Source organism: Lontra canadensis, unplaced genomic scaffold (genome assembly GCF_010015895.1).
Source record: "Lontra canadensis isolate GAN:19392208 unplaced genomic scaffold, GSC_riverotter_1.0 scaffold18, whole genome shotgun sequence".
Taxonomy (NCBI): domain Eukaryota; kingdom Metazoa; phylum Chordata; class Mammalia; order Carnivora; family Mustelidae; genus Lontra; species Lontra canadensis.
In genome coordinates, this window is record NW_022631012.1 from 6,571,895 (window position 1) to 6,585,153 (window position 13,259).

The following is a 13,259-nucleotide window of genomic DNA, read 5'->3' on the forward strand; positions in this document are numbered from 1 at the left end:
CTAAGGAATTTTGGAAACAAGGTTTCCAGGACCCTGTGGAGCTAGGTATTGTTAAGAAAAGGTCGTTTTTTACCGTATAGTAAAAGCTCAGTTCTGAGACACTTCAGATGTGTGTCAGTGGGCCATATGCTAGAAGGATGATTGCTAACATGTACCTGATGGGTAGAGATAAAGGAAGTTTCCAAAGGAATTTTTATATGTTAAAGAAGACTTACTGGATCTTGGAGGTCAGCATAATGTTAAGCTAAGATTGCCTTTTGCCCTTAGCAAAGTGTCAACATTGAGGCACCTGAGATCCTAGAGGAATGTCACTCTTCTTGTTTCCAGTGCTTGTCAATGGGCTGTACATAGTAAGGACATTTAATTTTTTCTTTTGTTTTTGTCTCTCACATCAGTAGATTTAAGATAAATCCATAATACAGTTTAAAGAGAAAAGGGATATAAATACCTTACCCCAGCCTATCAAGATGAAGCCCCACAGGTATTTGGTGTCCGAAAAGAATGCCACAAAGATTAGACTATGCAGGTAGAGACCTTCCACCAAGATCCAATAGTAATTTGTAGCCAAGAAGTAAATGAACATAACAACAGCAATCTTGCACCCAATCTGTTACAAATAAACCAGAATTGCATCATATTAGAACTCAATTATACTACATGAAACATCAGACCATGAAAAAGTAATTCTGTATTTCTTTTTTATGATCTGTTTCCTGCCTATAGGCAAGCCAAGACTGTTGAATGAGACCAGAACAAAGTTATTTTAAGACAGCATCTCTAAAACTATCAACTCAATTCTATTTTTAAAGTAAGTTTTCCTTTAGAAGTTACCAAAAAATCATTTTTCCTTGATTTTTCCTGTTTATGAAAATAATACTTGATCACCAGAGAAAATTAGGAAAGTACAAGAAAAGCATAAAGAAGAAATATTAACCATTATTCTACCATGACTTTATTTTATTCTCATCTTTTTTCTGCTCCAAAAGTCAATGGCTAAAATAATATGCATTTACTACATCTTATGAATCCATGCATTGGCTAGGTGATTCTGTTGATCTAGGCCAGGCTCTGCTAATCTTGAGAGCTCACTCCCAGAGCTCTACCCCTCACTGCCACACTATCACTCCCACTTCTGTTCTATTGGATAAAGCAAGTCACAAAAACCAGCCCAGAATCAGAATCAGCAGGGACTACAAAGTTACAGGGCAAAAGCCAAAGCCAGAGAAAGGGCATTAATTAATACCATCAAGACATATAATCTATTGCACTTAATTCCCAGATATAGTGCATCAGTGATTTAATTAACTGAATTATTGAGTGATTCTATTTACTAAGTAACACCAGCATATTTCAAGCAGAATCAAGTACCCTGGAATCTTATATTGGAACAAGCATGAATCTACAATAAAGTAAATGTCATGGGCTTTCAAATAACACACTTCTGGTTTTGCAAGTGGGCTTTTTACTTCTGAACATGGCAAGCCATGACAGCTAGTATGAGCCATACATCAAATGCACTCCGGTCATGTGATTTTTGAAGTTTCCATTCCAGAATGTTCTTACAGAAGGAGCTCAAGACTTTTAATAGTCTAGGATGATGAGTAATTAAGTGTAAAGCTTAAGGACAGAATTGAGGTAGTAAATATCATTATAAAAATTGGTCATCTATCTTGGTTAATTCAGAGATTACATAAGCCAAAACAAGTTAATATTTAGTGGACTGTAAAATTTCACTTGTCTATAATGTTATAGGAATTAGTAATGAGAGAAAGTGGTGAAAACACTTACATATTGTGATTTGTCCACAAAAGGCATTTCTATGGAACTTTGTAGGTCATCCTGCAACAACAGGGACTGCAGCTCCTTGACTCCTATGTGAGCATGGACCACTTTGTCCTTGACAAAGATGCTTACAGCTCTCAGCATGAAAGACACAAACAAGTGCATGTGGATATAGTTCCGTGTGCAATGTAATCGTCTATGGAAAGAAAATGTTCAGTATTTAGATTTGGATGAAATTAGACATAGGGAAAGAAAATACATAAACAAGTCCATACTCTCCTCCAAAAAAAGAAGAAAATACTGTAAGCCTGAACTAAGACAGAAACCCATTACTATCTACTTCCAGTTGAAACAACTGGGATCAAAAACTAAAATGTAACTTTTTGAGAAATAATTTCAAATTCAACCTGATCTACTACTATGTTTATCTTGATTTTGCATAGTTAACTATTATGATATATTATACTAAAGCATTATACTAAAATATATATTACAGTAATAAATGACTAATGGAGAATCATTTTGAAAAGGGATAAACATTATTAAAAACAGAGCTTTCAGGGTTGCCTGGATAACTCAGTCGGTTAAGTGTCTACCTACTGCTCAGGTCATGATCCCAGGGTCCTAGGATGGAGTCCCACATTAGACTCCCTGCCCAGTGGGGAGTCTGCCCTCTCCCCCTGCTTATGCACTCTCAATCTCTCTCTCTCCCTCACTCTCTCTCAAATTAATAAAATCTTTTTTTTTAAATGGAGCTTTCACATTTTCAACACATACTCTACAAGAAAAACTAAAATATTTTGATAACATTACACAACTTTATGTCCTAGTAATATTAAAGAGTAAACAAACTTACTTTAACACAAAACCTTTAACAAAAAGTTTTGCATTTATAAAAGAATCTTAGACACAAGTTAAGTCATAACATACACAGAAGAAGATACAGTATTACTAATTTCCTGTACAAAGAGCTAACTCCAAAAGAGATCTTTTCTTAAGTTTAATGGGAAAATACACTAAGAAAGGGTTGTAGAATCTAACCCACCTCTACCATTGCTTGACTGCAAGACAAGACAATACTTTCCTGTACAAAGATCACCCTATTACTACATCTTTTCCAGAAAGGACAAAGTACACAAGTATAAGAGAGTAAGAAAATATTTTAATCCAATAATATGTTTTTATATTTCATAATATAGCAGGGATAGGCCAACTGAGAATGAGCTAAATTTAGATATTTCAGAAATATCTTGTTAGTATGTTAGGGACACGCATGTAGGTCCATTGTACCCAGACAGTCCTCCTCATTGGTCAATTCCTTTTGGGGAGTGTGTTCACAAGTGAACAGGATTTGACCAGATAGGTTGTCACATATCTGTGGAAATTATTGACCACAAATAGTGCCATCACAGTATACAAATGGATATTGATTTTTAGAAGACTCAACACTATTTACTATCCTAATAAAAAAGCATTTTGTTGTGTGAAACAGAAGAGTTTCTGAAATTTTTGTGTAACATTATGCTATATAGTTTAGCAATTATATAAAAGTATCATATAGAAAGAATTTGTTAAATAGAGTGATAAATTACTATGTAAATTGAAGAATTACTACTTAGTGATTTGTATCCTCCTGAAATTTTATGTAGAAATTTTTTTCTCATAAATATTCATCTATTATTCTGAACAACCAGAGCTACATTTAGTATAATGGAATGAACTCTGAATAGGAATTAGAAGATGAGGTTCTGTTTCCAGCTGTACTACCTATGACCTTGTGACCTTGGACACTGAACTTTAGGTTCTTAGGTCTGTAAAATGGAATAATACTGCCAAGCCAATTTCATGAAACTGTTTTGAGGAACCCCACCATAATTCCACAAATCTGTGTTCCCCTTCTGCTTTAAAAACTTCATGAGCTCCCTATTCTCTACCCTTACAAGATAAAATTCAAAGCCTTTGACAAAGACCTGCAAAGTGCCGCAAAATCTAGTTTCTTCCTAGTCATTCCTATATGGCCACTCCACTCTATGCTCCAAATGTTGCATTCTCATGGGATTCTTCAATGTTCCCAGAGTCTACCCTGCTCCTTTCTGCCTCTGAGTTTTGCACATTCTGTTCCCATCATCTAGAATATACTAAATTCCTTCTCATCATTGAAATATCAGTTCACATGTCAATGTGATCTAGGAAGTCTCCCTCTCTTATCTAGTCAGTTTTAGCCTCTTTGGTCACCTATCCTCATTCTTTTTCCCCATGCATAATTTAACACTGAAGTCTTAAAATGTTATTGCCTTAATTACTATAGCTCAAGACCTTCCATTTCTATCCAATCCTCAATCCGCTGCCCCTGGTCAGGCCACCATCTTCCTTTCCTGAGTTACTCTAACAGCCTCTTCCAAATGGGCTTCCTATCATGCTTCCCACCAACTCACACTCCACCTCACAAGTGACTTTTCATGTCATGCTTCTGCTTAAACTCTTTCAGTGGCTCTTCGTCACTCTTAGGGTAAAGTTCAGATTTCTTCATATAACCCACAGTCTCACTACCCATCACTCATCTGCACCAAAACTCTGAATTCTCAAATATTCCATGTTTTGATCTAAACTTGGGTTTGGAATTCTGTCCCCTGGTATTCTCTTTGGGATACATCTTATTTATAGTCATGCATCTTTTGAAATTTCACTTCATACCCTTACTCTGCCTTCCCAATTACCATACACCACCTGAATCATACCATTTCCCACACTGTATACTAATTGTTTTCTTATTTATGTGTATCACAAACCAGGTGCAAGCATCATGAGTATACATTTCCCATACATGTTGTACACTGCTTTATCTCCATATTGGTGCTCAAAATTTTGTACTGATTTATACCAAATTGAATTGAATTGGGCAAAAGTTTCAGTGGATAAAAAATAAACCATAACAGAAGCAACAAATATGACTTCTTTAGATATAATATCAGATCATTTGGGGGATTATTTAAAATGAATTTCTGTCCAATGGCACCAAAGTCATTTGGGAAAAATGAAGTCTTTGCAACATGAATGAACATTTTTGCAGCTCATTCTGCTCTACCCAGCAACACTTTGCAGACAAATGCACTGTAGTGCAGATCTATAGGCTTAATGGTTTCATAGTGCTTTGATGTTTTTAAAGATTTTTCTTTTAGCTTTTAAACAACACTAAAACCCCTGAATTTCCTCATGAAAAATAAATTTTCGAAGGCAAATAATATTATAACACTAGGCTGAATTCAAAAACTTGTGCTGGGAAAAGTATCTCGGCCAGAAATTGTGAGACCTCACGTCTTCTATGCATAGGACACAGAACCTGTCCCTTCATGGAGAAAGGGATTGGGAATCAATCACTCACCTGAAGTAGCCAATGATGAGAACAGCCACAGCCAAGGAACTGAAGGAGACAGAATATCCAATTGTGTACATGACATAGAGGCGTTCAAAGAATTCTTGCTGAAGGGGAACAGATTTAATTAGAAAAATAACTTTTAACAAGTAGATGTGAATAAACTTAAAAATCATGCTTCTTCCTGTTTAGATAGGCAGTGTGTTAGCACATTTATATAACATAGATTGTTAATCTGGCCTTTCTTTCATTTCCTATGTTCAAGTGAGAGATTTTTTTGGTTTTGTTTGTTTGTTTGTTTGTTTTTCTAATATTTTATTTATTTATTTGAGAGAATGAGAGAGAGAAGGCATGAGCAGGGGGAAGGGCACGAGAAGTAGCAGGCTCCCCACTGAGCAGGGAGCCCCCAACACAGGGCTCCATCCCAGGACCCTGAGATCATAACCTTGAGCTGAAGGCAGAGGTTGTTTTTTTTTTTTTTTTTTTTGAAGGCAGAGGTTTAACTGAATGAGCCACCTAGGCACCCCTCAAATGAGAGTTAAAGATGTAATAATAATAACATGTGGCATTTCTTGTTTTAGTGAGGTCAAATCAAATGTTGCAATATTCACTTAGTGAATTTTTGTGCTGTCCATTTTAGTTATTTGGAATTATATACCTAATGTGATAGTTGAAGTAAACAAAACATGTGTTACAGGGCTATTCTAAGAGGAAACTAGTAAAAAACTTTCATTTTTGGAATATTATTTCTAGTTTTCCTTAAGCTTTTTACTGAGCTGTAATTTACATGAAATAAGATGTACAGATGTTAAGTGAGCACTTTGATGGGCTTTGATAAACCACATTTGCAGCCAAAAAATCACCCACCATTCACTTCCAGGTAACTACTGTTCCAATTTCTGTCAACACAAATTGGCATCAATTGTTCATATACTCAGTGTACTTTTTGACTATTCTTAGCCTTCTTAGAATTAGATAACATATACTTAGTATATACTCTTTTTGTCAATATACTGTGCAATTGTTCTGTATCTCAATTGTAGCACCAGTTACAAAAGTTTACATATGTGATGAAATGACAGAACTATAACACACAAATGGCACCATGTCAGATTTCTCCCTCCGATATTTTAGTATAATTATGTTAGGATGTAACCATTGGAGAATACCAGGTGAAGGATAAATGGGGCTTTTTTTACTATCTTTTCCAGTTCTTGTGAATTTATAATTATTTTTAAAAATTACAAAGGAATGGACCATTGATTCATGCAACAATATTGATGAATGTCAAAAACAGATGGAGTCTTAAAATTGTACTGCCTTAATTACTATACCTCAAGACGTCCCATTTCTATCCAGTCCTCAAAAGCCATTGCCTTTGGCCAGGCCACCATCTTCCTGTCCTCAGTTACTCTAACAGCCTTTTCCAAATGGGCTTCCTATCATGTTTCCTACCAACTCACACTCCACCTCACCAGTGACCTTCCGTGTCACTCTTCTGCTTAAAATCCTTCAACGGCTCCTCATCACTCTTAGGGTAAAATTCAGATTTCTTTATATAACCCACAGGTCTCAAAACATTCTCCATTTACCATTGTACACTTGAAGGCTTTGAAGACCTGCCTTGTGCTGTCCTTTAAAGTTACCCATAGACCCCTCTTCCCCAGCTTCCCTGACACCTAGCAACCATTAATCTGTTTTCTACCTCTGTAATTTTGTCATTTCATAAATGTTATAGAAATGGAATCCTCCAGTATGTAACCTTTTGATATTGGCTTTTTTCACTTACAATAATGACCTCAAGATCCATTCAAGCTATTGTATAGGTCAAGTTTGTTCCTTTATAATGCTGAATATTATTGCTTTGTATGTATGTAACCTAGGTATATCAGTATATATAAAATGTTTCCAACTTTGTAGACTGCATACATTTGGGTCATATTTTTTAATAGATTCTTTCAATCTCTGTTTACTGGTATAATTAGATCATTTTTTAAATATAATATTGCTATGTTAAGGCTAAGTCCATCACTTTATTTTTTTATTTTCTGTTATTCTATTTTTCATTTATGTTTTATTTTTCCTGCCACCCTGTGGGTTACTTGAACATTTTGCAGAATTCTATTCTGATGTCCCTTTTCAAACACTTTTGGTTGTTGTTCTTGATATTACATTGTACAACTTAATGTGAAGACTTTGATTACTGAATGCTTACCTTTCTTCTTTCCTAATTAAGCTATAATTAAGCATATAATTGAGCTATAATATAATTAAACAAATAATAAGCTATAAAACTCTTAAAGTCTGCTTTTGTAGTTTCTCCCACTTTTTTGATATATTCAGCTTTCATAAGTATTCAGTTCAAACTTTTGCCATGGGTCACACATATATTTTCCAACAATTTGTGAATTGTCCATGTATTTTATTTTAATTGATTTTCAATTAGTTCTTTTGTAGTCAGAAAATACACTCTGTATGATTTTAATCTTGAGATTTATTGACACTTCTTTACAGTCCAGTGTATGTCCAATCTTGAAGAAACTTTGATGTGTAATTTCAAAGAATGTGAATTTTGTTGTGTTTGGTGATTGTATTCTATAAATGGCATTTTCATCAAATTGTGTGAAAGATATCCTATGGGTGTTTTTGTCTAATTGTTTTACCAATTACTGAGAGAATGGTATTTTCATAAATTCCAACATCGTGGGACCTGACCATGTCTCCATTTTGCTTTGACAATTTTTGCTTTATGCAATATGAAGTCCCTAAAAGCATGCATATTTAGGATCATTACTTCTTGCTGGTAAATGGATTCTTTAACCATTCTGACATGGCCTTCCACCTTAGTAATACTCTGCCTTGAAGTCCACTTAGCAACACCAACCTTTCTTATGCTGAGGGTATGCATTGCATTAACTCATCCACCCTTTTAATTTTGATACATCTATTATCTTCACATTTATCTGTATTTTTATAGAGTACATTTCTTACAGACATTATATACCTAAGTCATACATTTATTACCCATTCTATCTTAAGTGATTGTTAAGTTCATTTAACACTGAGCACAATCATTGCTATAGTTGGGCTTAAAAATAACACATTGGTACTGGCATTCTAGATGTCCTATCTTTGTTCATCTGTACCTACTTTCTTACCTTCTATTCGGGAGGTGGTGTCATCAAGCATTTCTTAATATTTCGCTTGTGTTATTTTTTAGCAATTATGCATCCTGAATTTATCAGAGCCTCCATTTAAGTAATATTGAACTATTTCACAAACGACTTAAAACGTTTACAAATGTATACTCAGTTTTGCTCCCTAGCCTTTGCCCTTTTAGATTTTGTCTACATAGTGCTTGCTTTGGCAGTACATATAATAAATTTTGCCTATTAATTTATAAACCTTTGTGAGACTATTATGATTGCTTTAAGCAGTCAGTAGACTTTTAAATGAATTATAGATAAAGATATAAAGAAAGACATAAGTACAGTAATAAATAAGGATAAGAATATAGTTTTGTTTACTGTTTTAGTCTGTCATTTTTATCCATATATACATATATATATACCCATTCTGGTCCTCTTCATTCCTTCCTACCAATCTATGTTCTCATCTGGCATATTTCTCTTTGACCTAGAGAACTTTCTTGAGTATTTCCTATACTGAAGGTATGATGAAGATGAATCCTCTCATATATTTTCTGTCTGAAAAGTATCATTATTTTACCTTTATCTTTTTGCATATTATCACCTTAAGGATGTCATCCCATTATATTCCAGCCTCCTTTAGGCATCTTTTTTATTACTGTTCCCAATGTGCCCTTATACTCTGCCTTTAAGTTTTCTTTTTACTGTGATTTATAGCAGTTTAACCTATATGTTGTATCTATATATGATGTATCTAAGTATGATTTTATTTTATCCTGTCTTGCATTTGCTAAATTTCTGAAATATATGGGTAGATTTATTTCACCCATTTAGAAAATTCTTGGCCATTGTCTCCTCAAATATTTATTTTGTCCAATTCTCTGTAGTTACCTCTAATTTCACATTGTTAAACAATTATATGTTGTCTCACAAGTCTCAGATGCTTCCAATTTTAATTTATTTTTTTTCTCCTGATGCTTTGGTTGGAAGATTTCTATTGACTTCTCTTAAAAGGCATTAATCTTTTATCATGCTGTATCCAGTATGCTGTTGAGCAAATCAAATGGATTCTTCATTTTTGGATTGAATATTTCAATTTTAGAATTTCCATTTTGGTTTGGTTTAGTTTTGGGTTTTTTTGAAGTTTTTATTTCTTTGATTTTTCCCATCTCTTTTACATACCTTCTCACCAAATCATCTAACATATTTAAAATAGTTATTATTAAGTATTTATCTGCAAATTCTAACATCTGGATCATCTGTTTTTTTCTGCTCTTATTTTTACTCCAGATTTGGGAGCCCTGCCTTGTAATTTTGTATCACACTCCAGGCCCTGTAAGTAAAAGAATGATAGAGACTGAAGTATTTGGTGTCAACTGCCTGAAAAGGCAGGCCTATTCCTCCATCAGGCTTCTTGGGTAGGGAAGCTGGATTACTCTGTTGTTAACTAAGTTGAGCTTTGTTGTAGTTTTTGTTTTATGTTTCTTGTGATCCTTTTATCCTGGTTTAGGTTTTGAGCCCAGAATCAAGACTCCTTCAGCAGACCTCGAGATCTTAGCGTTGGCAGCCTCTAGTGGCCATTTTATGGATTTTTGTTCACCTGACATTTTCCAAGCCATAGAACTTTTGGTGCTCTTTGAACCATCGTCAGATTTTTGAGTTGCTAGGGATTTTACTTTGCTCTCCTGCCCTTCCCTGGCATGCAGTCTGTAGCAATCATGCTCCATATGTGTCTTCTGTCCCATGCCTTTGACTAACTGCTGCATTTCACTCTGAGTACTTCGCAGCTCTCCCAGAATTTCTCTTACCCTACCTCTGCTGTCCCAGCCTTTGGCACATGGCCTCCACTCCCATGGGTAAAAACTGGCTGGTTGGTGATAGTGCACTGTGAATGGGCTCACTTCTTGAGATTCTAAGCCTGTATGCCAACGCTTGTCTATTAAAAGTTGATTTAAGGGGCACTTAGGTGGCAATTGGTTAAGTGGCAGATTGTTGGTTTCAGCTGAAGTCATGATCCCAGGGTCTTGGGGTCCAGGCCCATGTCCAGGTCCAAGTCCTTCACCGAGTCTGGCTCAGCAGTCTGTTTCAGGATTCTCTCTCTCCTTTTGCACCCACCCCAAGCTCACTTGTTTTCTCTCTCTCTCCCTCTAAGATAAATAAATCCTTAAAAAAAGAAAAAAAAAAAAACTGTTGGTTTAAGAGCCTGGCTCTTTTCTTTCCATCTCTTTCTATGACCTGGTTGTTCCTCTTCTGCTATAGACCCAGGGACAGATAGCAGTCATGGGTCTCTTCTCTTATAGGAAGGGCTTGCCCACTTCTAGAAATGGGATCATTTAGACTTCTTGGCATCCTCAGCTCACTGATGAAATGTTACAAATTACTGATTTTGCATCTTACTTAATCTGTTCCTACTGTCACAACTTCCAGCATCCTAATTGAAGGCAAAAGATTTTGCCTTTTGTTCCTTTTTTAAAAAAATTATTATTAGCAGTCAATAAAATACTAAAACATTTTATAGAAAATATTTGGGAATGCCTGGGTAGCTCAATCAGTTAAGCATCAGTCTATTGGTTTCAGGTCAGGTCTTGACCTCAGGGTCATGAGTTCAAGCCCCACTTTGGGCTGGGTGTGGAGGACTACTTAGGAAGGAAGGAAGAAAGGAAGGAAGGAAGGAAAAAAAGAATATATTTGGATAATGTGTGAAACACAAAAGAGGGCGGAACCTCCCAAATTCCTACCAGCCAAAAAGAAACACTTCATGTATTTCTTTTTATTCTATCCCTATGCAGCATTTTCCATTGTTTTAAGCATCTACATTCCCAATTTATATATAACTTTATGACCTGATTTTTTTTTTCTGTTAACTGTATAACAAAGGAAATTTCTAAGGCCACAGACTCTTTACAAAAAACATTTATGTGAGTTTATTTAAACTTCTCTGGAAGGTTCTTCACTGGAAACTTAAATTCTTTAGAATATTCACTACAAAAATTAATAGTTCAATGAACATTCTGTCCACTCAATTCCCCACACTCCAAATTCTTATACTTGACTCTTAGAAGTAACTTCATAAGATCAAAAGATATGACCGCTTTGAAGTTGTTTTAATACACATTGCTAAATTGTTTTCCAGAAGTTCATTTAACCTTTAAACAGGAGATGGATTATATGGTAATTTCTGCAGTAAGCTGTTGTTTTAAATATAATTCTCTAATGAATTTAATAAACCTATGGCCTATCAGAAGAGTTCTTTTCCCATCTTTTTATTAAAAGTAACTGTCTCTTATAAAGAACTTACCCAACTCAACACCTAAAGAACAAATAATCCAATCAAGAAATAGACAGAAGACATGAATGGACATTTCTCCAAAGACCTCCAAGTGGCCAACAGACACATGAAAAAGTCCTCAACATCACTTGACATCAGGGAAATACAAATCAAAAACACAATGAGATACCACACCAGTCAAAATGACTAAAATTAACAAGTCAGGAAATGACAGATGTTGACAAGGGTGTAGAAAAGGTAAGCCCTCCTACACTGTTGGGGGAATGCAAGCTGGTGCAGGCATTCTGGAAAACAGTCTGGAGACTCCTCAAAAAGTTGAAAATAGAGCTAACCTATGACCTAGCAATTGCACTACTAGGTATTTACCCAAAAGATACAAATGTAGTGATCTGAAGGGGCACTTGTACCCCAATGTTTATAGCAGCAATGTCTACAATAGCCAAACTATGGAAGAGCCCAGATGTCCACTGACAGATGAATGGATAAAGGAGAAGTGGTACACACACACACACACACAAAAACACACAGAGGAATATTACTCAGCCATCAAAAAGAATGAAACCTTGACATTTGCAGTGACATAGATGGTATTAGAAGATATTATGCTAAGCAAAATAAGTCTGTCAGAGAAAGAAAATTATATGATCTCACTGATTTGTGGAATTTAAGAAACAAGGCAGAGGATCATATAGGAAGAGAGGAAAAGATGAAACAAGATGAAACCAGAGAGGGAGACAAACCATAAGAGACTCTTAATCCTAGGAAACAAACTGAGGGTTGCTGGAGGAGAGAGGGGTAGGGGGATGGTATAACTGGTTGATGAACACTGGGAAGGGTATGTGTTATAACGAGCACTGTGTATTATATGAATCACAGATCTGTAACCCCTCAAACAGATAATACATTCTAAGTTATTTTAAAAAATAATAAAATATGAAAGCTAAAAAATAAATAAATAAATAAAAGTAAGGGCCTCATTCTGTCAAGCCAACAATAAGGAAATTATCTTAGGAAGAAGACAATAGTGTTTAAAAAATCTTAGTCGTATTTCCCTCCAATAAAGATGTTGATTCTCAATGCACACCTTTTTGTTTTTTAATTTATTGTTCCTCCTAAAAAACTTTCATTACTGGACACCTGAGTGGCTCAGTCACTGAAGCATCCGCCTTTGGCTCAGGTCATGATCCTGGAGTCCTGGGATTGAGGCCCATACTTGGGGGGGGGGGTCCCCTGCTCAGCAGGGAATCTACTCCTCCCTCTGCCCCTCCCTCTACTCCTGCTCTCTCTCTCTCTCTTTCTCAAATAAATTTTAAAAATCTTTTTTAAAAAAAGAAGTCCTGACTATTAGTGCAAAATCAAAGAAATCTTCAACTCACTGCTTCCCCTACTATTCTCCCTATACCCAACCTCCAGCGGGAAAAAAATAAAACCAAGCATAAAGAAAAATGTCTAATGCCGGTACAGTGTATGTAGGATAGACTGTTCTCAGGATCCCCATAAAAGCCATTTTCACATCCATGTATCATATTAACTCCTAACATCATATGCATATATCATCATGCATTTTACTCACAAGGTCTGAGTGATAGGAATTTAAGCATGACTTAAAGGACCACGTATCAGCTAAAATTGACTATCTAGGGTTTCCAACGTTTTCATATGATTG

General features: G+C 35.5%; 1 protein-coding gene across 1 annotated transcript in view; it reads right to left on the reverse strand.

Annotated features, from left to right (window-relative positions):
• Window positions 1-13,259, reverse strand: part of PTH2R (parathyroid hormone 2 receptor) — an 86,783-nt gene that overhangs the window by 38,834 nt on the left and 34,690 nt on the right. Inside the window, exons 5-7 of the mRNA XM_032860271.1 lie at window positions 5,165-5,262; window positions 1,789-1,978; window positions 454-607 (exon numbers count right to left, since the gene is read on the reverse strand). Of these exons, the coding sequence (XP_032716162.1) occupies window positions 454-607; window positions 1,789-1,978; window positions 5,165-5,262 (442 nt within the window). The remainder of the gene's footprint in view (window positions 1-453; window positions 608-1,788; window positions 1,979-5,164; window positions 5,263-13,259) is intronic.